Source organism: Prionailurus bengalensis, chromosome E3 (assembly GCF_016509475.1).
Source record: "Prionailurus bengalensis isolate Pbe53 chromosome E3, Fcat_Pben_1.1_paternal_pri, whole genome shotgun sequence".
NCBI classification, from domain to species: domain Eukaryota; kingdom Metazoa; phylum Chordata; class Mammalia; order Carnivora; family Felidae; genus Prionailurus; species Prionailurus bengalensis.
Window position 1 is genome coordinate 31,825,157 of NC_057357.1, and position 26,462 is coordinate 31,851,618.

The following is a 26,462-nucleotide window of genomic DNA, read 5'->3' on the forward strand; positions in this document are numbered from 1 at the left end:
CGCACTCAGGCAGACTTAATAAATCACATATGGGTAAGTGTATATGTTGCCCCGGTGGGAAGACTTAGTCGGAAGTCCCACCTGAGGGGAGGGCGCTCTGCTCAGGATGCTCCATTGGGACTCCAAAGGGGCTGCTCGCCGCTGGGCTCCCCCAGCCAGAAGGCTGGATGTTGTGAGTACCCGATTTGATGAATTCAGCCTTCTCTGTTCTTCTCTGTATTTTTCTCCCTCTTTATGTTTACTGGAATTGTTGAATTGCTTATATTCCCTTTCCCTCATAATTAATAGAGCTTTCCTCCACAAAACCAAAAGTGTGGCTATCGTGAATTAGTACTATTCAGAACAAGGTCTCAGTTCTATGAGTCGCCACACATCCCCCTGCCCCCCCCCCCCAACCCCAGTCACAAGCCCAGGCTGTCACCTGTACTTCTGCCTGACCGGCTGTGTATCTCAAACATTCCCACGACCTCCTCCGTGGGTTAGATGAATTTGCCACAGCGACTCACAGAACTCAGAGAAACATTTTACTTACTAGATAACCGGCTTATTGTAAGAGGATGATGTGAACTCAGGAACAGCCGGGGGGAGGGCTGCGTGGGGCCAGGTAAAGGAAGAGAACACGCAACTTCCGTGCCATCCTCAGGAGCACCTCTCTCCCTGCACCCCTGTGTGCTCATCAACACAGGAGCTCTCGGGACCCCATCCTTTTGGGTTTGTATGAAGATTTCATGACATAGGCACAACTGATTAAATCACCAGGAGCTGGCAACTGAACTCCACCTCCAGCTCCTCACCTCTCCCCGGGGGAGGCGGGGGGGGGCTGCTGGGAAAGAAAGTTCCAACCCTCTAATAGTGTGGCTGGTTCTCCTGGCCACCAGCCCCCAACCTTTGGGACTTTCTAAAAGTCACTGTATTCACGTAACAGAAGACACCTTCATGGCTCTCATCGCTTTGGAAATTCCAGGGGTTTTACAGCTCAAGGCCAAGAACGGCAAAGAACAAATATGTTTCCTGTTTAAATCAAGATATCACAGTAGACCTAATTCTTGGGCTCTGAGAAGTTAGGCAGGTGGCTCAACCGCAAAGGGGAAGAGCCAGACTCGAAGCCAGGCAGTGAGAGCCAGAGCTCTCTCCCGCCAGCCTGCCCAGGGCACATCCCCAACCTCCTAGACATAGCCCTCAAGTCACGTTCTGTAATCACTGCCTCACTGGGCTATCTTCCCCAGTAGAAAGAAAGCCACCTGAAGGGTAGAAACACTCCTGAAATACTTGAGAAGGCCCCGTGTCCAGCACAGAACCTGACACCAGCTAAGCATTCAGCAACTAACTGCTGAACAAATGAGTGATCCAATAAATATTTATTGAGCACTTACTATGTGCCAGGCACTGTGGACACAGTGTGCGCAAAATAGGTTTATTTCCAGCTTGTCATGCAGTTGAACAGATAAACGTAATCAATCCATCGTACCAACGCGTAATGTGAAACAGAGATTTCTAGACTCTGACAGTATTGAGCAGGGGTCACAAAGGACAACCCCTCACAGAAAGTGTGCAGATCCATGGTACAGAGCAAGGAAAATAGCTCCAGATAATTGGGACTTCGGGGTCTGGTGGGGCAGGGGAAGAACTGCAGTCGGGGGACCTGAAGACTTCCCCGACAATTATTCAAAGACTTTGAAAACAAACAAAACAAAACAAAACCAGAAAAGGCCAGGCCAGAGTAGCTGGAGCAAAGAGCCAGACTGTATCAGGGATGCGAGTCTTTTTCCAAAGAGCGAAGGTTCCCTATGGCAGAGTGAAGGGACGGCAACTGAATTCTTCGTAAGTCTCTCTGTGCAGAGGAAGCAGGACAGAAAGGGAGTCAGTCAATGGCAGCCATCCTATGGGGGGTGTGGTGACCGGGACAGGGTGACAGCGGGGAGCTGGAAAGCAGTGAATACATGTGAGGTGACCTCTGGTGCTGGGCCATTTGTCAGGGGTGAAGAAGAAAGGGGACTCATCTATCTTTCCAGACCCCACAACAAAATGTTCTTAACTGCAAGGTCAAGCTTTGTCACAATATAAGGACAATGATGTGGCCTTTCCTGTATGAAGGTGGTGCCACCTCTACCCAAACATATTGCAAAGATAAGACCAAGACTCTGAGTCTTGGGGGAAAAACAATTTTTTTAATGTTTATTTTTGAGAGACAGGCCGTGAGCAGCAAAGGGGCAGAGAGAGAGGGAGACACAGAATCCAAAGCAGGCTCCAGGCTCCAAGCTGTCAGCACAGAGCCCGACGCGGGGCTAGAACTCATGAACTGTGAAATCATGACCTGAGCCACAGTCGGATGCTTAACCAACCGAGCCACTCAGGCGCCCCAAAACAATTTTTTTAAACACAGCTTCAAAATCAACATAATCACTAATTGTAGCCTAATACGGGAAGAACGGACTTTGGAGCCCAAGAAACTAGGGTCCCACTTTGAACTCTAACTTTCTCAGATGTCTAACCTTGGTTGCATTACTCTACTTGACTGAGTCTGTTTCCTCATCCATGAAGAAGGAATAACACCACCACTCCAGACACTGTGTAGGAGACTAAGCGTCAACATGCACAAGGAGTGGCCAGAGACATGAGAAGCAGTAACTATCGGGGCACCTGGATGGCGCAGTTGGTTAAGCATCTGACTCTTGATCTCAGCTCAGGTCACCATCTCACAGTTTGTGAGTTCAAGCCCCCCATCGGGCTCTGTGCTGATGGGGTGGAGCCTGCCAGGGATTCGGTCTCTGCTTCTCTCTGCTCCTCTGCCATGTGTGTGCATGCACGCACACGCGCTCTCTCTCTCTCTCTCTCTCTCTCTCTCTCAAAATAAATAAGAAGCAGTAACCATTATTATTAACATAAAGCAGCACCCTCCTTTTAGCCATAAACCACAGCTCTCATTGAAGGAATTAACTTTCTAACTTCTATGAAACGTAATATTTTACCTACTAAGAACTTTAGTAGTATATTCTATTATATAAGAACACATTCATTTAACATTTAGAGATGGATTGTCTCTCTCAAGAAAAGAACAGGATAATTACGAAAATAAAAAAGTGATGGAGAAGTCCTGAGCACACACACCCTCACCCATCCACACACATGCATGCACACGCACTCACACACATATGTGCAGCTGGTCTAGGATGGGAGGGAGAATTGCATCATTAATGAATGAGCCTCCCAGATGATTCTGATGCAGGTGGACCTTGTGTCCCTAAATCAGGACCCCTGTGCTGACCAAGGCCAGGCCCCATAGTAAAGCCTCAAGAACAACTGTAAAATGCAAATCATAAAAAAAAAAGAAATTATTCTATATTTACACTTATTAAAACTGTATGATACGGGGTGGAAGGACAGACAAAAAGATCAATGAAACAGAAACAGACACTGACAAGTAAGTAAATAAAAATCTCAGTAAGGATACAGCTTTTATACTCTTAAGGATAAAGCTTTTGCTCTGGCACTTTCCATGGCTATTTTATCTTCCAGCAAACACTACAGATTTACGTCCGCTTACGAGTACTCCGCTGGGAAGGAGAGAGGTCAGGACCCAGGGCCTGCCTGCTGTCTCTCCATGTTCACAGTCAAGGCACAAGAGCATTCATAAACCAGTTATTACAGTGCAACATGGCAAGTTCTGTAATAACAATAATTTCATCTACTGAAACAAAAGAGAACTGAAACAATAAATCGGTCTAATGATCTGATGCCACAACCACATACTAAGAACCAAATGTGCGACAGGCACAAAATGTCTGTGCAAAAGAGAGAGATACACACTAGAGGAGTCGCCCCTCGGCCCTCAAAGCTCACAAGCCTCGTGGTGCCACAGATTAAACAGCTGACTACGATACGATGCCGTGCACGCGCTCACCCAGTCACTCACCCTGATGGGTCTTTCCTAAGCACCTTCTACACGCTTCCCAGCACCAGACTTACATCAGCGATCAAGACAGCAAACATCCCTGTCTGCACAAAGCTGACATGACAACACCCAGAGACAGAAACCAACAAAATAAACAAGCCTAACATACAGTCTGTCAGCTGGTGGTAAGTGCCAGGGAGAAAAACCAGGTGAAGGAGAGACAGGATACGGGAGGGATACAGTGTTAAATCTGCACCAGTTTCAAATAGTCCCTGCAGCTCTATGACAATGTGGCGCTATGCGCTTTGCTCCGGCTGGTAAAGTGTGTCACAGACATGGGTCTGAAAGGACAGACCAGGAACGGGCTCTGCTGGGCGGGCTGGGGTGAGTGGGCCGGGCCACGGCCAGTCTCCGGAATGACATGAGCACTGAGCAAGCGAGTTCCCTCATTTCCCTTCCTTTGCGGGGAACGTTCCTCCCGCCACCGTGAATCACTGAATGACTTCACAAAGCAAACGCCTGTGTGTCTCTTACCTTTGCCAAAACATTCCCATCTCCTCCCAGGCAATGTGAGAAGCTTACACAATTATGTCAGTCCTTCCCGGGTCAGGAAAGTCAATGCCAATTTTGGGGCTTCTTTTTTATATATATATAAAGGAAACAAGCAATCACAGTATAAAATATGAAGACCAACAGAAAGTATAAAGATCCCCAATATTCTTAGACCCAGGATTACCTGTGTTCACATTCTGGTATGTTCTTCGCCAGAGTGGTGGTTTAACATAGCTAGCATCACTCTGCGTCGACATAACTTTATATGCTGGTCTTTTTGTTTTAACTACATAATTTGTAAATTACTCCATGTGCATTTCTCTGCTTCAAGTCAACGCTGTGTGGACGTCAATTTAATGGCTATGTGACATTCTGTTCTACTGATGCCCTGCTTAGATTTCTGACTTGCCATCATTATCAATTACCCTGAAGATAACCTTATGCAGAAAGGTATTTCAAACAATTCCCTCAGTACGGACTACCAGAAGGAGTAGTACAGGAAGCCGCGAATACGCGACACGAGCCGTCACTGCGTAGGTGGTCCACAGCTTACCCAAGCTGAATCACCGCACCTCTCGGCTGCAGAGACAACACAGAAGCGACTCAGCTCTGGCCGCCTTTTTGGTCTTGACAGTAGATGGTTTTAGAAGCGACACGTTTACCTGCTGTCGGAATCCGAGGCGATCTCCTTTCTCCCTCCAAAGCGGATCTGGCACTGCATGGAAAAAGAAGCCGCTGAGATTAGCGGCTGCGATGGGACACTCAGACGTCACTAACAGCCCACACAGGCCTTCGGGGTCCTGGGACACACAGGGCCAGAAACTCCAGGTACCGAGTCGGGGTGTCCCCTTGTCCCAGGTGTCAAGCCAAGACGTGAGGCAGCCTTCCAGCCGCCACCTACTGAAGCCTTTATCTCCCACTTGCACAGAAGGAAGGCGTGTGGGAAAACAGTGCTAAGAGGAAAACTGAAGCACACAGCCTTGTGCAGATTTTCTAGGAAGCTTCTGTATGTCAGCAGCTGACTGTCTGAACACAGAGCTCCCCACGGGCGACAATTAATACTTACACAAATCTGTGGTGATGGGTGCCTTTGGAAAGGGCCCCAGAGTTGTTATGACTGGCTAGGAAATTATGGCAGCATGATTCAAGCCTCAAACATGTCATCTGGTTGTGCCGAATGACAATTCACCCAGGGTGGATACAGATGAAAGCAAACCATTCTTTCTTCTCTAATTGTGGTAAAATATAGATAACGTAAAATTCACCATCTTAACCATTTTTAGTTACACCATTCAATTCACAATATCGCCCAGCCATCAGCCACTCTCTCCCCTGTGGGGAGCAGGCTTGCAAGATTCCGGAACTTATTCATCCAAAGAATGAATGCATTAATGAATTTAAATGATGTATTTGTCAAAACACGTGGGACCGCATACTTAAAATTAGTGTATTTTATTGCATGCCTCAATTATATGTCAGTAAGATTGATTTTTAAAAACCATATGTACACTTTCACCCACTAAAATATTTAACAACAATAATAATAACAGCAGCTCTGGGCATCAGCTCCAATTTATTTCTGTTCAACGGCTACACTTAAAGTGGTGCCACGGGCGCCTGGGTGAATCAGTCGGCTGAGCACTGAACGCTTGATTTCGGCTCAGGTCATGATCTCCAGGTCCATGAGTTCAAGCCCTGCGTTGGGCTCTGCACTGACAGGGCAAAGTCTGCTTGGGATTCTTTCTCCCCCTCTCTCTTCCCCTCTGCACCCTCCCCTCAAAATAAATACACTTAAATATATAGATATTTAAATATACGAATTAAAGATACTTAAATATACGAACTGCCTCAGAGGCTGGTGGGAAGGATTCAACGGGGAGCGCTTAGCAGGGGGCCTGGCACGTGACGAGCGTGCACTAAATGATGCACGTGTGACTCACGCACGCCAGGCCGGCACGCTGACGCCAGCCTAAGCCAAAGCTTGCTTCCAGGCCCGGCCAAAAGCCGGACGCCAAAAGTGGCACCGAGGAGAGCCCTCCGGGAGGGCCCTCCGGACCCTGGGCGAGGCTTCCTCCCTCCTGTCTGCCCTGCTCTTGTGCCCAGGAGGGGCTAACTCCAACCACGACCTCAGCTCCTGGAAGCGCTGCCATCAAACTGCCTGGAGGGAGACTTCGAAACCAACACCAACGCTCCTCCCACCGGGACGTCACGAAGGACGGGGGCCTCCAAAGGTATCAGAAAGTCAGGACGCGGGCGCCCCTCCCTCGCTGCTTCGGACTGCCTCACCTGCCCTATCGTTTCCTGCGGAACACCGCCAGCCTCACTGCTCCCAGAAAGTGGGAGTAAGTCCGCGCACGTGGAAGGGCAGAGATGACCCCATGTGAATTGCCGGGCACCGTTACTCGACCTCAGAGGCAAGTGCGAGCTTCCCTCTTACCTGTTTCACTGCATCCAGGAGCCGCTCCAGCAGAAACTGTCTTTTCAAGTCATTGTTCTGTGATCCTAAAATGCAACAAGGCGTCATTAGTTCTGTTGCGCGTAAGCCTTTTATCGAGACTTTCTGCCACATGGTGTAGGGCTGTCCCCACCTAGCATCAACCGCCTCTGCAAGGAGAACAACAAGACCAGGTACCAATGATCTACATCATTACAATGGAGTCTGGCCATCTGCCTGTTAGGCATCACAGGAAAGCAGCTAAACTAGTATTCCCCCAAGTTGAAGAACGTGTCCAGCATAGTCTAACCCAGGGTTACCCCACCTTGGCGCTTCTAACATTTGGGCCGGATCATTCTCTGTGGTGGGGCTGCCCTGTGAACGGCAGGGTGTTTAGCAGCATCCCCGGCCTCCACCCACCAGATACCGAGTGCACACACATACACACACCCTGGTTGTGGCAACAAAAATGTCTCCGGATGTTACCAAATGTCCTCCGGGGGACAAACTGCCCCCCCAGGTGAGAACCCACAGTGTAACTATAACCGAGGTTCCCTAGTATGGCAGGCACTGCCCACTGGCTGACCTCACTCTCTCCAGCATCCTTTCCCCAGGCCACCTCCTGCGGTACAAGCTGCAAAACCAAATTACTCCTTTTCTCAGCCTCTTTTGGAGGGCTGGCCTTAGAGAGCAGAGGGCCGTGGGCATTGGGGAAACCACGCCTTCCTGATCAAAGAACAGATGGTAATCGCTTCCTTCCTCCTTCCATCCTTCACGCCTTCACCATAAACACCCTGGGGGGAGCCAGAGCATCACCGGGCAGCCATGAAGCAACAAGCTTGGAAGGAAGGTCAAGGGAATCACAGAGACTCCAGGCCTGGTGCCATTTCACTGCTGAACCAATACCAGAAATCTCCCACCTCTCACACAGCAAACAACCCTGTTTGCTCAAACCGCTGTATGCCGGGCTGTTACTTGCGGCCAAAAGCATTCCTAACCAATGCATGTAGCGTGTGCTCAACTTCTGTTTATGAGGGTCAAAGGCAGGCACACTTTAAAGCACCAAGCAGAACCCTGTCAGAGCTACATCTGCGGTCCCTTGCGAGGCCCAGGGACCCCAATCAACAGAGACACGGCTACGTACTGTGACGCACCAAACACAGAACAGAGTCATTTCAAACGAGACTCAAATTCAGAGGTACAAGAGCAGATGCCCCACGCCATAAGCCTGGAAGTGCCACCAAGCTGCTTCTCTCTTGGGCAACTAAACACGGGCTTCACCAGGGAGTACCAGCTGGGCATCACCCCACAGACGGTCAGCGATTCATCCAAATCATGCCAGGGCCACTGGGCTGACCACCACTGTGACCGCGTGTGGAGCACTTCCTGCGTGCCAGCCGCTACACTCAGTGCTCGGCATGATCACACCCTGTAATTTCCACAACCGCCCTGCAACCAAGGGATTGGGACCCCCCCCACACACACACCCCACACCGCAGACGGGTAAGGTGAAGCTCAGGGAGAACAGCATTGTGCGCGATGCACTCAGTATTAATCTAACTTCTACCGTGTGCCAGGCAGTGTCCCAAGTGCTGGGGACACAGGAGTTAAGTGGTAGACAAGAGCCATCTTCTCATGGAGCAAAACTTCTATTAGGGAAGAAACCCAGGGCACCTAAGTAAACCTACAGTGGGAGGACGTCAGAGAGTCATAGTCGGAGGAAAAGCAGATGGGGTGATGAGACAGGGAGGAAGCAAGAGGCCCCGGCGGCCAGGGTGGCGGTGGAAGGCCTCTCCGCCCAGCCGACAGGTGAGCTGAGCCCTGTATGGGGACCAGGAACAAGCCTGGAGAACTATAGCAGACCAGCATTCCAGGCAGAGCAGGCAGCCAGGGTAGATGCCCAGAGGCAGGAACGAGCTTGGTTTCTACTCTTCCAGGATCAGAAGGAAATCAGCTGTGACTTGAGCAAAAAGCCAAAAGGAGGAAGTAAAGAGGAGACAGCAGGCAGGAGCCGGTTACAAAGGGCCTCACGGACCAAAATCACAGGTTTGGGGTAGGTTTTGTTCTCATCTGAATACCACTTGGTGGAACTGTGATCCTCAGTCAAGACCATGCCCCTCCAGAGTCTATGTCCAGGCCACCACACAAGGCTGCTGCCTCACTCCAGACCCAGAGATAAAGCCAGTCACGGACACACGGTGATACAACTGACTTCCCGAACTCTGCCACTGTTATTTTTTCTGGAGGGCTCTGAGAAAGGATGGCCTCCATGTCATTCCCAACTCACAAGGCCATGATGAAGCATCATTCAGGACGCCTGAAGATGCCACCTGCCCAAGACCCCCCAAACAGCTCTCTTGATACCTGCGTCTGTCAATAAATCCTACTCTTTGTTTAACATGTTTGGCTCCCGCTCTTCTCTCTCTAACGCCAGGATGGACAAGTCGGGCTCTCCTTCTTCCTTCTTCCAAGTACTGCATCCAACAACGCTACCTGGCCTTGGGCAGTGCCAGCTGGAAACTCGACAAGGCTTTCCACCCTGAAATGCCCTTGCCATTTTCTTTTATCATAAAAGTAATTTATGTGATACAATTAGCATATGACCCATCTATTCCACATCTGGGTAGACACCCAAAAGAGTTGAAAGCAGGGTCTCAAAGAGATACTTGTACACCCATGTTCACAGCAGCATCACTCACAGTGGCTGGAATGTGAAAGAGCCCAAGTGTCGATCGACAGATAAAGGGATAAGCGAAATGTGCCCTATCTGCACAATGCATTATTATTCAGCTGCAAAAAGGAAGGAAATTCTGCAATCTGCTAGATGGATGAACCTCGAGGACATTATGCTAAGTCCCCAAAAAGATAAATACTGCAGGGTGCCTGGGTGGCTCAGTCGGTTGAGCGTCCAAATTCAGCTCAGGTCATGATCCCGCAGTTCATGGGTTGGAGCCCCGCATCAGGCTCTGTGCTGGCAGCTCAGAGCCAGGAGCCTGCTGCGGGGTCTGTGTCTCCCTCTCTCTGCCCCTCCCCCACTCATGCATGCGCACATGCTCATGCTCTTTCAAAAATAAATATTAAAAAGGGGCGCCTAGGGGCACCTGGGTGGCGCAGTCGGTTAAGCGTCCGACTTCAGCCAGGTCACGATCTCGCGGTCCGGGAGTTCAAGCCCCGCGTCAGGCTCTGGGCTGATGGCTCAGAGCCTGGAGCCTGTTTCCGATTCTGTGTCTCCCTCTCTCTCTGCCCCTCCCCCGTTCATGCTCTGTCTCTCTCTGTCCCAAAAATAAATAAACGTTGAAAAAAAAAAAATTTAAAAAGGGGCGCCTAGGTGGCTCAGTCTAGGTTAAGCATCCAACTTCGGCTCAGGTCACGATCTCGCGGTCCGTGACTTCAAGCCCCGCATCGGGCTCTGTGCTGACAGCTCAGATTCTGTGTCAGATTCTGTTTCAGATTCTGTGTCTCCCTCTCTCTCTGACCCTCCCCCACTCATGCTCTGTCTCTCTCTGTCTCAAAAATAAATAAACGTGAAAAAAAATTTTTTTTGAAAAAAGTGGTTACAATGGTGAATTTTGTTATGTGTATTTTACCACAGTAAAAAACAAATCAGGAGAAAAAAATGTGCCAAGAAAATAAAAATCTCCATCATCATGCTACTGGTCATTTTTAGCACAGTGATTCTCAAGTTTCTGGATTCACACAAATCTCCTGGGGTCTTGTTCAAAGGCAGGTTCTGATTCGGCAGTTCTGGGTGGGGCCTGGAATTTGGTATTTCTCACGAGCTCCCGGTGATGCTGACTGAGGCCGCTGGTTCCTGACCCACACCTGAACAGCAAGGACGTCACAGCCTATGCTTCCTGACAGGCATGATGATCCCATCTCTTCTACAGTGTCTTGAGCCACTGCTCTTCCTAGATGAGATGTCAGCAGCCTCCTCTGCCCTACCTTGCAAAGCCTCTCTTCGTGGTGCGAAAAAAGGCCTGTTCACTACGGAGGCCGTAGCCCTCCATTCACCCTTCCTGGCTGTAATCCCTCTGCGGGTAAGAAGTGCACTTGAGTGACACCATCCTGACCTCAGAAGAGGCACCTGTGGCCACCCTGGCCCTAACTGCGGACTCAGAGAAAGGAGTGTCGTAGGGCAAAGGGAGCCCAGGCGGCCTTGGGGGCATGCAGCCACTGCAGGGGGTGCCCGGGAGGCCACAGCCCTGAGGAGCAGTGGAAGGACCACCAGTGGAAAGTCACAAGGCATCATGAGTTATCTCCATAGGGCTGCTTGCTGGCCATGTGACAGGGACACTCACTTCCCTTCTCTGGGCACTGGTTTCTGCATGAGATCATGTTCTCCTAGCTCTGCAGTCTGGAACACGGGGCCCTGGTGGAGACAAGGCAGGCAGAAGAATCTATGCCACCAGGGTCCTTCCTGCCTTCTTCCAGTGAAGAAGGGCGGCGCGGGGTGCCATTAAGGGATGGACATTTAACCCTTGACACAGATAAAGCGGCTCCATTCACCGGAGCCCTGAGGCTCAGTGGGGAGCACACAAGGCTGGTCTCATGGGAAGTACTCAAGGAGAGATTCGGTTTCAAGTCCACTAGCTCCTGGCTCGGCCGTCTGCTAAATCTTGCTGGCTTTCAAGCCTTGTAACAAACCTGCAGTCACAGCCCCACTGCCGACTCAGCAAGGATTTCTCTGTGATTCTCTGTGAAGCAAGCCCCAGCCTTCCTGCTCTCTGCCTTTTCCAAGGGCAGCCCTCAGTCCACACCCTTGACCACAAGGGCCAGAACAGGCTTCTTTTGAATTTCTTGGTAGATCACTATCAAAATGAAAATAGAAAATGGAAAGGTACCCCAGGGAATACCCCCAGGGGGCCACAAAACTGTCGGAGAAATGCAGTGATCCCCTGAGGCTCTAACAAGATATGACACGTGTATGTGTATCTTTGTTGTTTTTAATGTTTAGAATCCTGAGGATCCTAAATCAATTTCTACCACAAACCTCCTGCCTTCAGTTACTTCCTAGGGAGAAAGAGCAGGGGTTAAGAAAGCCCAGGGGTGCCTCAGTAACTCCCTCGGTTAAGACTTCAGCTCAGGTCTTCACCTCAGATCTCTCAGTTCGTGGGTTCGTGCCCCACGTTAGGCTCTGTGCTGACAGCTCAGAGCCTGGAGCCTGCTTCCAATTCTGTATCTCCCTCTCTCTCTACCCCTCCCCTGCTCGCACTCAGTCTCGCTCTCCAAAATAAATAAACATTAAAAGAAAAAAAAAGGAAGAAAAGAAAAAGAATGGGATAGCCCAGATTCCTTACCACTGGCTATGTGACCAGAGGTAAGTTACTTATCCTCTCTGCACCTCCTAGATCTATTAAATAAATAAGCATCCACATTGCACCTAAAACAGTGCCTAGTCTATACCAATCACTTTTTACATGTTAGCTACTATTATTGTTGTGGACAGCCCTGTACCCCCCCAGGGGTGTCAGACATCTGGCTCTAAGAAATGCTTTCAACTGGCTGCTTTCTCTCTGAAGCAGGGGGAAGCTACGCAATCCAGGCCTCTGTGCTCACTGCCCTGAGGGGGACAAAAGTGATAAAGTCCCCATGGACTCTAGGGAGGGGAAAACAATCAAGATATACCAGGAACTCTATGTACATTCCTTCTCTAATCCTTGCAAGGACCCTGGAGGTCAAGGTTAAATAAAGGTGCCACTCTCAAAGGAGGTAGGTCATTTGATCAAGGCCACATACACACTCAAACAGTAGTATTTCCCTGGCTCTCCATGCAGCGGCAGACGTAAAGTCACACCACGTATTTCTCTGGTTGAAGGCTAATCCTCACAATGCACTGAACAGGTGCTTGGAAGGGAAGAAAAGGGCAATGTTCTCTGGGTGCCCGCTGCATGCCAGGAATTCTGCCCAAGGTCACGTGGCAAAATCAGTGGCGCAACAGAGGTTAAGCCCCTGGTCTGCCTGACTCCTGGACTAGTGCTCCCTGTACCATGCCGCACTGCCATTCTGCCAGGGCCCAGGGAGGCTTACTGAAAAAGTAGGAACTTGAGCTGTGCTTTAAAAGATGGAAAGAACTAGAATAGGTAAATCCACACAGACAGAACACAAGTACTTAATGAGTCCGGGGTCTCCTTTGGGGTGATGAAAATCTTTTGGAACTAGACAGAGATGCTGGTTACACGACATCATTAATGTAGTAAATGCCAGTGAATTGTTCACTTTGAAATGGTTGGTTTAATAATTGTTAAGGGGGGGGGGGGCAGGAGGGCAAAAGGACTCCAGATAGCAGCACCCAGCCCCCGCCTCACTTCCCTTCCATATTTCTGGTTCCACTGAGGGGGTCTGACGCTAAGAGGTCCTTCACTTCTGCATCATCAGCCTAATAACGGGGAACAGGCACAGTCCAATAAAGCAAGTTCTGAGAGGTTTGGTTACGAGGGGCCCTACGAAGGGCGGGTGGAGATACGTGGCTCTCAACCAGGGTGATTTTGCCTTCACCACGGGACACTGGGCAATGTCTGCAGATATTGTCGGCACAAGTCGGAGGGGGCACGGGGCAGGTGGAGGCCAGGGATGCTGTTAAACCTCCGACAGCACACAGGACGGCCCCCACGGCAGAGTTATCTGGCCGGTCAGCAATGCTGCAATTAGGAAATTCTTCCTGAAAGTACATGTGATTATCCCACTTCAGAGATGAAGAAACTGAGGCTCTGAGAGGCTAAATAACTGAAACCTCCACTTGTGCTCTGACTCCTGTCTCCTCTCATCTGCTCAAGGACATATCCAGCAACTGCCCCACCAAGTCAGTTTTTTCTTCTCATCTGTGCAATTCTTTTGTTGTAAAGTTTATTTATTTATTTTGAGAGAGACAGTAGGGGAGGAGCAGAGAGAGAGAGGGAAAGAGTATCCCAAGCAGGCTCCACACCTGCAGCGCACAACCTGACGTGGGGCTTGAACCCACAAAACTGTGAGATGCTCACCTGAGTGGAAACCAAGAGCCGGATGCTTAACCGACTGAGCCCCCCGGGCGCCCCTCATCTGTGCAATTCTTATAGCATGCGAGGATGTCAGAATATCTCCCCGAAAGTTTACCAAAAGCCACGCCTGCGCCTGCACACGCTTCCAGCTGCCAGCACAGCTGTTCCTTCACGGGAGAGCCAGCCCTGCTGTGACTGCTGCTCCGGGCTGTGGCCCTGCGCCCTTCTGTTCCCATGGCCTTCACCCTGCACCGATTACCTACACAGCGGCACAGGTGGCAGCAGATGACCGAGTGATCTTATACAACAAACACACGATACACTCAATGATATTATATGAGTTGTTCATGCAACGCACCCTGCAAAAGTGCAGCTAACAATGAGTTTCTATCAAGTCCTAAGCATGTGATGGGCTGTCTCAGATGATTTGTATTTCTGGTTTTCACTGAATAAACCTGCACCTTTAATGTGCCCCAGGACAGAGGTCGGCAAACTTTTTCTATCAAGAGCCAGACAGTAAACATTTTAGGCTTTGTGGGTCATGGGGTCCCAACTCCTCAACTCTGCTCTGACATCTCAAAAGCAGCCAGAGACAACACATTACGGAACGAGCATAGCTGTTTACAAGAACAGGCCTTGGGTTGGATTTGCCCTACGGGCCATAGTTTGCCAACCACTGCCCTAGCAGAATTAATCAGATGGAGGTTTTAAAAATTAACACAACACTGTCTGTGTTTCTAGACGTTATGGCTACCCAGTAAGCAGTAAGACGGTTACACGTTAGGGATTTCCGGAAGACTATAGACCAGACCCACCCCTTCATCTTCCCTCACCCTATAACCAACGGCCCACATCAGAGCCTGGCAAGGGACAGGTACACCACCAACGCGTGGCCACCGCTGCAAGGCCGGCTCGCTCATGTTTGCAGGCACACAGGATGCTTGGCCCTCTCAGCCCAGTGGAGAGTTTAGTGCCGTTGTTTGTTTAGTTTCCACGATGCCCAAAAACCCACCACCACTCCAAAGCGGAAGCAAGAGAGAATGGGCACAAAGGCCGGCCTCGTATAGGCCAGAGAGGCACATACAAGCCCGACATCAGATCTTCCCTCCCAACCCCCACGCCTCCAAGGTCAGGCGCAGGATGGAAACGAGTGCAGTGGGCAGGGAGGGCAGAAAAGAGGGACAGGAAGGGGCTGAGGGGTGCCTCTGGAGAGACGGCAGCTGCTACCGGGCTCCGGAGGACAGCACCGCACAGGGGACAGCACCGCACAGGGGACAGCATCGCACAGGGGACAGCACCGCACAGGGGACAGCACCGCACAGCAACACCAACATGCAGTTGCCCCACCTTGTGGTTTTTCAAAGGAGACAGAAACTCAGATCTTCACGTCCGTCAGTTGGCACCTAATTTTACAGCAGTGTTTCAGCCACCTCTGCCTGAACCAAACACAAGACACCCAGAGGCCAGATCTGCTACAAATCTGTTCTGAGATACACATTAAACCTTTATATCCACCCATGAGATGTGTGCTCGTGACCCCTTCCTAACGGATAAAGGAACCGAGGTTTGGAGACATCGATCCCTTGTCCCAGGAAGAATGCCCCAACGCTGGACCCCAACACCCAGGCCTTCCAGCCTCCACAAGACCAGGCTAACCTCGGGCAGCCCAGCTTGCATGCAGGCAAAGGGACTCCACAAAGGGCCACTAAAGACAAACCAACCTCCCAGTGGCCGGCTCAAGTGTCACCTTCTGTGAGAAACCTCCCTGCCCCGGCACAATACACTGTTCTCTACAGGGTGTCCCCACGACCCTGCAGCCACACCACACCCCTGGTATAATCGCCACCACACAAAGGATTATGGGGAATCAGAAATCTCCTGGCACACGCCTATCCTTGACTGTGAGCCTTCTCGCTCAGGGGGGGAGCCAGCGTCAATACGCCCCCACTCATGCAAGGAGCTCAACAGTGGTCGAGTCAGGGCTCTGGGGTTAGGTTCTGTGGCTCCCCAAGTGGCTGCTTTAAATGGAGAAGACGCAGCGAGCCAGGACACGGCAGCAGCCCCACGCGGGGGTAACGGGTGGAGTGAAGCAGCCGTTCTGTCTGCTCAGCGTTTGCGCACGAAGGGATAAAACAGACTCCATTCTTCCCCAAAGTCCAGGCGCTAGCTCCCTGTACTGTGGGGTAAAGTGGCACAGCTGGGCCAGGACAAAAGGACAGAGTGTCGTCACCACACAATGGAAAGGGGCAGGCTCTGCTTCAAGGCAGAGAGATGGCCTCAGGCCATCCAAGTGGCCTTGTGATGTCTAAGATCAAAGACTAAGTCAACAGCATATTCATCAACAGGCAAAGAATTCACTCTAGAGCAGGGCTCAGCAAACATTTTCCGTAAAGAACAGATGGCGAATATTTTAGGCTTTGCAAGCCATAAGGTCTCTCTGTCACGGCCACTCAATTCTGGCACCGGACAGCGAAAGCAGTTGTTATCGAGAGTCAATGAACGGATGTGCTTGTGTTCCAATAAAACTTTATTAACGTTAACACAGGTGCCCGGCACAGTTTGCCAGTCTCTGCTTACAAAAAAACACTATAATGGCACTGTGCAAGCACTCTGAAGGGAAAATGAATCTTCCCTCACGGCTGGAGAAATGCAAATTACAAACCTACCAAATTAGCTGCCACATGTTGCCATTATATAACTAGTCAATTCACCAAGGAACACTGAGGATGCAATTCTCCACTGCCGGTAAAGTGTGGGGAAGCAGGCACACACAGCACTCACTGCCAACAACGTATGGCGGCAGTAGGTTCCGAAGAGCAAGGGGGAAGTCCACACAAAAAGTTAACAAAACATCCAAATACCTTCCTGACACCCTGGAAACTAAGCCAAAGAGGAGGAAGAGGGGAAATGAGAAAAGGAAGAAGTGACTATTTCACCAGTTCCTCTATGCTCCAAATACTAAGGAACTACAGGTCCATCGCTTGCTTTAACTTGCATCTTCGGATGAGGGAATTAAGAGTCAGAGAAGTTCCAGAACATGCTCAAGTCCTTCCACAGGGAGTTCAATCCAGGACTGAGTCCCAACTTGATGCCACTAGGCCACAGTAACAGCCCAAGCACAGCATCAGGGGCACTCAGACTCCTCCTGGGGTATTCTAGAACGGGGGTCAGCAAACACAGCAAATCCAGCTGCTGCCTGTTCTTCTAAATAAAGTTTTATTGGAACACAGCCACATCCTTTCGTTTATTGATTGCCTCTGCTGCTTTTATACTCCAATAGGGATGAGTAGTTGGGATGGAGACCAGATGGCCCACAAAGCAGAAAATATTTATTATCTGGGTCTTTACAGAAAACGCTTGCCAATTCTATCCTTGAACATCATAAATGGAATTTACTCTCTTTTCCTACAATGGTACATCCATTTGGTGGAACGTTATGCAGCCTTTTTAAATAACGGTGACAGGAAGACACATGGATAAATGCTATAATGTAAGTGGAAACACTAATTCAGATGTAGACTCAAGGCAATTATGTAAAATGCATATGCACTGAGCAGAGACAGAAGTGCAATAACTAAAAATCTAAATATCCTAATGTTCTTGGAAGGTATGTCTATAGGGATATTCCATGTATTCACAATCATCTTTAAAGTCATTTGGGGTTTTTTGCTTTTTTATTTTTTATGTATTTATTTTTTAAGATGAGGGAGAAAAGAGCAGATCCTAAAACATGCAGACAGGCAAGGAAAAATAAGATGCGATGGACAAGGTTCCCTCTAAGTAAAGCCTGGAGGGAGCACAGCCCAGCAGGGCGCTGCAGGGGCGACGGGCAAAGCACCAGAGCCAGACCCCTGGAGGGCTCCCAGAGAGGCAAGCAGAAGTCAGGGCCCAGGAAGAGTCCTCACTCCCCCTAAGGCTTCCGACTGCTACCGCCCACGCCCCAAACTGATGTTCCGCCACCCTCCCCACCTCAGTGAGAGGCAAGGCTTACCCGCCTTCAGCTGCTCAGGAGCAAAACTCAGGAGCAACCCTTCCCCTCCCTCAGGTCTCTGCTCACAACCCACCTTCCTCACAGCCCTCTCCCGTCAGTTCCTCCTCTATCCAGACAACAAGTAGTCAGATGCCACCCTCGGTCTCTGGACTGGGCATGCGACCCAGACCCGGCCAACAAGAGCCACAGCGATGGGTTCCAGGATGACCACATAGCCTGCCAGACTGCTGTGAGTCAGCCCCAGCACTTCTGCGGGAGCAACTGGGAAAGAGGCCCACCCTCTGCTTGGGTGTTGCTACACGGTAGGCTGTGACCCGAGAGCTGCGGGCAGGCATCTTGCCTCCACGGGGTAGACAGAGGCTGCTGAAGGAGAAGCCAACCAAGAGGAAAGTGGAGTTTTGAAACAGACAGAAAGGTCGTCCTAATGATGCTCTCAGCACCAGAATGCAACTGGGCCTGAGGACAGTCCTATCCCTAGACCTCTCCATTGCAAGATGTTTTAAACTCCAGCTTTTCCCAGATCAACTTCTGCCACAGGCAACTGAGGAGTCCTGGCTGACATGTCCGTTACTCCCACAAAACCTTTTGGTCCATTCATTCCATGTGCTTCCACAGACACCAACAGTGCAGCCCTCTGCTAAGTGACGGATGAAGCATCAAAGTGTCATTCGGTAAATGTCTGCTGAATGTTGAACCCTGAATTTCTGGCCAGGCTCTGTGGCCACCTGAGCCCTCACGCCTTCCAGCAGCATTTCAAGTTACTGCAACCACTTCGAAAGCAAGAACAATCAAGAACTATCCACATTTCCATGTTACAGCTACTTCAGGGAAATCATCCTAAGGACATATCAATCAAAAGGATCATTATTTATAATAATGCATCATTATTTATAATAAGAACCAAAAAAAGAAAGAAAAAGGAAAATAAGCTAAGTTTCCAAAAGTAGAATCAAATACTATGGTTTAAAAATTACGCTACATGTGGGGCACCTGGATGGCTTGGTCAGTTGAGCAGCCGACTTCAGCTCAGGTCATGATCTCACAGTTTGTGAGTTCAAGTCCTGCGTCCGGCCCTGCACTGACAGCTCAGAGACTGGAGCCTGCTTCAGATTCATTCTCTCTCTCTCTCTCTCTCTCTCTCTCTCTCTCTCTCTCTCTCTCTCTCCCTCTGCCTTTCCCCTGTTCATGCTCTCTCTCTCTCAAAAATAAATTTAAAAAAACATGTTTTTAAAAAATTATACTACAAGCAGGTAGATGGATTGATGGGTTATGAAGCCTACAAAAGTGATCAATACAAAGATCATGTAGCAATGTGGCAAAGCTTTACCCAAAAATGTTAAGGGTAAAAGCAAAATGCAAATTTCTAGAGTAATGGTAAAATTACTTCAGCTCTTATCAGTGTTGCTCAACCCTTTATTCGTTACCTTCCCCCTTCAGATCTCGTTCAGACAATTTTTTAATCATCCCTCCATGAAATTTCAATACCGCAAATACACTGTATATCTGTTTACATACTGCATACATATCTGTGTTTCCCACATAACATTAAAATTTCTTTCTCTCTCGAGAACCACTTTTCACCCCCATTGAGACAAGAGGGCAGCGGGATGGAAGGCGCTTTATCCTTTATCTAGAATCATGTTTACATTTGCCAGAATTCAGAGAAGGCCACAGATTCTTAGATTTTAGTTCCCATATTTTAAGAACTCTAAGAACTTAGTTTCCTATTGGTTACAACAAGGAAGCAGGAGAGGTGATGTCAATGGGTTTTAGTCCATTGCCACTTACTAGCACAGGACATGGTCAAATATTTGCTGACAGTAGAACACTTACTTCTTGCAATCTGCCATAACAGATCAACCCAATGCCTTCATTAGAGGGGAAAAAAGTTGATATCATCACTTTTTTCTTTGAATGAAAACCACACACATTCTTTTTTTCCATTCACTCGCTCAGCTGATTCTTCATCCCAAACACAAGCTACTGCTGAAAATAACCCAGTCAATGCCAGAGAGAAAACCATGAGCCTCAACATTCCAGAAAAACAAGATAAAGCTGCCAAAATGTACATAAACATCAGGCAAGAAACAGCAGCAAATGACCCACGAAGCCCCAAACTCGGACATATGTGACCTCTCTAGGTTTAGCTTTCCCCACCCTTGAAACAGGGTTTTTAGCGTCTTAACTAACTTAAAGATCCTTGACAGACTAATTACTGATGGAAATGAGCATCAAGGTCCTTCAAACAGTCTTAAAAAAAAAAAAAAAAGCTTGAGAACCATGACTTTCTGGTCCTTCAAGTTCTACTTTCCAAATAAGAGCAGAAGAATTATCTGGCAATCATAATTCCTTAGCTCGAGCAGGCTGGTCATCAAGTAAGTATTCCTCCCTACTAGATTCTTTAAAGAGAAACAAATAAATCATGACCAGCTATTAACCTCCGACAACCACCCACACGTAGCAGGCATCCTTCCTACTGGCTATGTTACCTCTACACACACATACGAATCCACAAACATTGTTTCATACACATGGTTTAATGTGCATCAAGGTATATATTTTAGTATATTCCTGCACTCTGCTTCTTTTTAGAGAACGTTAATGTTGAGATATAGCCACAGTGATATGTATAAATCCATTTTATTCCTTTTAACATCTTTGAGGTTTTCCATCATGTGACCATACCACATATATGTCTCATCTACCCTGTTAATGGTCATCAGGGTTGTTCGGCCTCACGACACCCATTTATCTTGTGTACGCATTACCTAGGCATTCCACTTCCTGGTTATTTGCACTTAATGCATTTGGCCTTGAAACCCGCTGACCTCTGACTCAAACGTTTTCAACTACAAAATACAGAAGAGTCTAATTGCCAATTTACAGGAAATACAAGAGACTGAGAAACATGTCAAACCACACCAAAAGGATGCAATCAGCAAAATCCCACAAAGACATAATCTATTTCCTTCATCAAAAATTGCAAGGGGTAAAAACAGACAGATGAAACGGCAACCTATTAGTTAAAAAAAAATAAAATAAAAATTTAATGTTTATTTATTTTTGAGAGAGAGAGACAGAGAGAGACAGAGCAGGAGTAGGGGAGGGGCAGAGAGAGATGCAGACACAGAATCCAAAGCAAGGTCCAGGCTGTGAACTGTCAGCACACAGCCCAACACGGGGCTTGAACTCACCAACTGTGAGATCGTGACCTGAGCTAAAGTCAGATGCTTAACCGACTGAGCCACCCAGGCACCCCTAAAAAAAAGATTTTTTGCTCCAAAGGACAATATCAAGAAAGTTAAAACACACACACACACACAAAATGGGAGACATTTTTATAAATAATACATCTAAGGGACTTGTACCTAGAAACTATACAGAATTCTTACGGGTCAACAATAAAAACAACCCAATTTAAAAATGGACAAAGGAATCTGAGCAGACATTTCTCGAAAGAAGATACACACAAACAGCCAATAAGCTCATGAAAATATGCTCAACATCATTGATCATTAGGGAAATGCAAATCAAAACCACAAAAAGGCACCACTTCACACCCACTCAGAATGGCTATAATCAAAAGGCTGTTGGCAAAGGTGTGAAGAAACCAGAACCTTCATGCAGCGCTAGTGGGAATGGAAAATGGTGCAGCTGCTTTGGAAAACTGTCTGACCGTTCCTCAGATGGGGCCAGCAATTCTGCTCTTAGATATCGACCAGAGAGAAATGAAAAGATACGCTCACACAAAAACTTGTACGTGAATGTTCACAGCAGCATTATTCCTAAAGGGGCCAAAAAGTGGAAACAAGTCAAATGTCCATCAACTGAAGAATGGCTAAACAAAACAGAGAACAATGAGATGTTATTCAAACACAAGCTGGAATGAACCTGAGTTCCATGCTACACTGTGGCAAAGTTTAGAAGGATACTTTTAGTGAAAACAGCCAGACACAAAAGGCTACATATTGTATGACTCAATCTATATGAAACATTGGCAATAGGTAAATCCATAGGTAGAGTAGATTAGTGGTTGCTTGGGGCTAAGGGGAGGGAGAATGAGGAACCACAGTTAAGAGGTACAGCATTTCTTTCTGGACTGATGAAAATGTTCTAAATCCGATTATGCTGATGCAGGCACAACTCTGTGAATATACTAAACACTAAAAAGATAGCAATTAAACTAAAAAAGAGAGAGAGAGATTTGAAGACTTAAAAAACACAACAATCTGCATTGTTTAAACCTTGTTTAGATCCTGAGTCTTAAAAAAAAAACTCTAAAATTATAAGGCAATCATGGAAATTTGAATCTTGAATATGTGCTGTTAATGAATTACTGCTAATTTCTTACAGGTATGATAATGAAATTGAGCTAAATTTTTTTTTAAAAGAGTCCCAATATGTTAGAGATACACATTAAAATAGTAACAGATGAAAGGATCCGGTCAGTGTCTGGGATTTGCTTCAAAATAAACTGGGACAGAAGTAAGAAATAGATAGGTACAAAGGGAAAGTGATCATGAGATGGTAAGTGCTCATTAGACTATTCTCTCCACGTTAGAGATGTTTGAAATTTTCTATTAAAAAAAAAAGGAAGGACAGAGGGAAGAGAAGACATACTTCCATGCAACATTATTTTATGGTGCCCAATCATCAACCCCAAGGGTGAGAAAACCTTGTTTTAACTGTATTCTCAAGAAACGTGAAGGGGGGCGGGGCACCTGGGTGGCTCAGTTGGTTAAGTGTCCTACTTTGGCTCAGGTCACCATCTCAACAGTTCATGGGTTCAAGTCCTGCATCGGGCTCTGTGCTGACAGCTCAGAGCCTGGAGCCTCCTTCGGATTGTGTCTTGTGTTGTCTCTCCCCCGCTCGTGCTCTGCCTCTCCCTCTCTCTCTCAAAAATAAACATTAAAAAAAAATTAAAAAATAAAAAAAAAGAAACGTGAAGGGGTAACTGGAGAATGGGGGTCAAAAGTTACAGAAGTCCAGTTATAAGATATGTACGCATTAGAGATGTCAAGGACAACACGTCAACACAGCTGTACGATATCTAGAAAAAGAGCTACGACAGGAAATCCTAAGAGCTCTAATCGCAAAGAGAAAAATGTTCTTATTTTCTTATTGTATCCAAAGAAGATGGATGTTAGCTGAACCCATCAAGGTAATCATTTCACGATAAATGGCAATCACGCTGCTCGCCCTAAACTTACGGTGATGTATGTCAATTATTTGCCAATAAAACTAGGGGAAAGAAAAAAATTGAAAATACCTCGGACTTCCCTTCTGCCCTCAGCAACCATTTTTTCTGCCTCAATTACAATCTTTCCAAAAGAAGGCTGTCATCCATCCTGAACACTTCTTCCTTAAAAAGCCATCTGTTGGTTTCCTTTTGTAATGATTTTTTTTAATAAATTTTAAAACGTCCTTATCTTTGGTATTAAGTTGGCTTTTGAAGGCTACATTGATCAATTTCCCTTGGCTTGTCAATTTCACTGGCACCTGGGATCAAGGCCCGAGAATGGTCCAGAATTTGAGGCACAGTCTCCTTGGTTATATTAAAAGCAAGAGGTTTTTAAGGAGTAGTTAGCCCCAGCCCTTGTCTCAGAGCTGGGTCAGAAAATCACCCCACCTGAGCCTCGGCTGGGTCCTTACCTCCACAACAACCGCACTAAGTTCCCATCTACACACCACACGAAGCACAGTACCAATAACCCGGTAGAGTTATTTAGTCATCGCAACACAACTAGGTGACAGGTACTATTATCTACCCCCATTTTGCTGGGACTTCCAGAATGGCCAAATCACACAGCTTTTTATAGCAGAGTCAGGATTTGAACTCAGGCTGTCTAGCTCCATCCAGGGCCCGCACTTACACCAGGGTGTATTATCTCCTGGGTGGAAACCAGCTCATCACATCTTTGCTGCAGGATCACTGACATTCAGGGGCCAGAAACTTTAATTGGGCCAAAAATCATTTGCTCTGACAACAGAAGCTGGCCTATCTCCCAGGAAACCCCCTTCCCAGCTCCCTCACCAGGACCAACAATTTCACACATCTTGCTCTGAAAGGCAAAACAAAAGGCGCATGTCTTGTAAAAAAAAAAAAAAAAAAAAAAAGTGACCCATGGAGATAACTCAAACGTTAAAAACTAAGAGAGACACGTCCTCACCTCTTTGCCCCCACCCCCCAAACTCCAGAAATGCCTGGGTGAAAGGCTAGGGCTACGGGCGGGGGGGGGGGGGGGGGGGGGAATGCAGGGACACTTCAGAGGCAATCCCACAGTTCAGAGGAAAACAGGCAGGGAAAGGGTAGGCGGATCCTCCTAAGAAAATGCAGATCCCAGTCAGGGCGGGCTGAGAGGCTTCCCGGAGTCACTCTGAACGTCCACCACCACCCAGGAATGACTTAGCACCAAAACACCGACAGACCGCTTCAGAAAAGGGCTGAGAACACGCGTCCAAGTCTAGGGACTAAACTTCAGAAACACCGAGGACGAGCTGTCCACACCCACCTCCCTCCCACTCCCGGCCTCCCCACCAAAACCACACCCCTCCCTGCGGGCGGGAGGGGGGTGGGCTGGGACCTGCGACGCGTTGGTCCCCAGATGGGTTCGGTGTGGACCCAGAAGGGAAGGGGGTGCAGGACAGGGCCAAGGAGACCTCAGAGGAGCTAGGAAAAGAAGTGAAAGGGGCGGGAGTATGAAACAAATAATAATAATAATAATAATAATAATAATAATAACCAAAATGTAAGAAGCAAGGGCCAGTAGGGAAACTGAGCGAGTAACTGGGAACCACTGGGGACTGGGACAGCAAAGCACCGGGGGACAGGGCGCAAGGGAATGGGAGGCGCGGGGAAGACAAAGAGGCTGGAGCACTCACAGTCCTCTGGGGACCGACAGCCACGGGGGCTCGGGGGCCAGCAAGCTAAGAGTGTCTGGAGACGACACCCTCCCTGCCTGCCTGGAGACTGGAGGGACCGCACACACGGGGCCTGGGAAGCGGGAATGGTGAGGGAGCCGAGGGCCCTGGAGCTGAAGCTGGGACTGGGGGCGTCCAGGAGTTAGGAGGGACTGAGACCCGGGGGACTGAGGACGGGGAGAGTGGTGACTGGGCACGGGGGTCGGAGCGCTGGGAGAGACTGGAGGTCTGGAGACAGGTGTCCAGGAGCGGGCTAAGTGGTGGACGGGAGGCTGGGGGCTGGGAGTGCCTGGGCTCGGGTCGCCAGAGAAGTGCAGGTGACCAGGGTCCAGCCCCCGGGCGTACACAGGGGTCTGCGAGCGACGGGACGGGGTCGGCCGGCGGGCGGGCGGGATGCGGGGGCTCGGGGGCCGGAGTGTGCAGCTGGAGCGGCGGGAGCCGGGGCGGCCCGGCCGGGTGACAGCGGCGAGGCCGCCACTCACCGCTCATGGTGCTGCTCCCGGGCCGGTGCCTGCGCCGCGCTGCCGCCGCTGCCGCCACTGCCGCCGCCGGGCTCCAGACAGGCCGGGAGACAGCGCGCCGCCCCGCCCGCCCGCCCCGCCCCGGAAGTGGAGCGCCGCCGCCGCGGACCCGCCCACCGACCCGGAAGGTAAACAGGGGAGCCGGCGGGGCGGCGGGGCGGCGGGGCGGCGGGGCGGCGGGGCGGCGGGGCGGCGGGGCGGCGGGGCGGCGGGGCGGCGGGGGCCGGGACGGGTTAGAGGCGCCCGCAGGGCCACGCGGTAGTGCGGGAGCAACGCTTTCCTCCTGGGCCCACAGCCCCGTCGGGAGACCGTGGCCAGGCCACGAGAAATGGGCCAACACCTTTCCAGAGAGTAATAGGAGCTGAGAAGGGAAATAAAAAAGGGGAATGGGCCAAAGCGTGGGAACGGGGGAGGCGGACGGTTCTGGAGGGCGCCTCTAAGGAGTCGACCTTTGAGTCCAGACCGGGATGATGGCTGGGAGACGGTCGGGGAAGATGGCGCAGGAAAAATGTTCCAGAAGGAACGGCAAACGCCAAGGCCTTGACTTGACGGGTTGACTGGAGCCAGAGGGTGGGTGAGAAGAGAGTGTTCAAAGAGAGGAGATAGGAGAACTGGGCGGAGGGCCTTGAGGGCCGTGCTGAGGGGCCTGGACCCTTCTGTGTTCTGTGTAGCTCCTACGTAGGTAGGGGAACTAGAAGGATCGCAAGAATTGAAGCAGAAGAGTGACACGATCTGAATTAGGTGCTAAGACGATCGCTCTTCCCGGATTGAGAATGAGTTTTAGTGGAACAGGCTGGAAAGAAGGCGGCTGGTTAGGAAGCCATTTGAGTCAGTTGCCCAGCGAGAAATAATACGCCTGGGGCTACGGTGGTGGCATCGGAGATGAAGGCGGATGAATGATGTGCCAACACGTGCGCGTAATATAAAGCCCAGGTTACTGCCCATTTTACAGATTGGGGAGAAAGGACCCAGAAAGGCTAAAAGGGCAATTTTCCTCTTTGTCCTGCCCTCAACTGGGAATAACAATGTATTTTACGTCACAACCCAGTACACGCATGCGTGGTTAAAGGAGACGTTTTAACAAAGTTCTGTAGGTAGTGTATTCTCTCCTGTTTTTCTTTTTCTTTCTTTCTTTCTCTTTCTTTTTTTCTTTCTTTCTTTCTTTCTTTCTTTCTTT

General features: G+C 49.1%; 1 protein-coding gene across 2 annotated transcripts in view; it reads right to left on the reverse strand.

The window, feature by feature from the left end:
- Positions 1-25,344, reverse strand: part of SNX29 (sorting nexin 29) — a 500,693-nt gene extending 475,349 nt beyond the window's left edge. For both annotated transcript variants that reach the window (XM_043560511.1, XM_043560512.1), the window contains exons 1-3: positions 25,247-25,344; positions 6,882-6,946; positions 5,107-5,159 (exon numbers count right to left, since the gene is read on the reverse strand). In XM_043560511.1, the coding sequence (XP_043416446.1) occupies positions 5,107-5,159; positions 6,882-6,946; positions 25,247-25,253 (125 nt within the window). In that variant the 5' untranslated portion in view covers positions 25,254-25,344. The remainder of the gene's footprint in view (positions 1-5,106; positions 5,160-6,881; positions 6,947-25,246) is intronic.
- Positions 25,345-26,462: the final 1,118 nt, after the last annotated feature.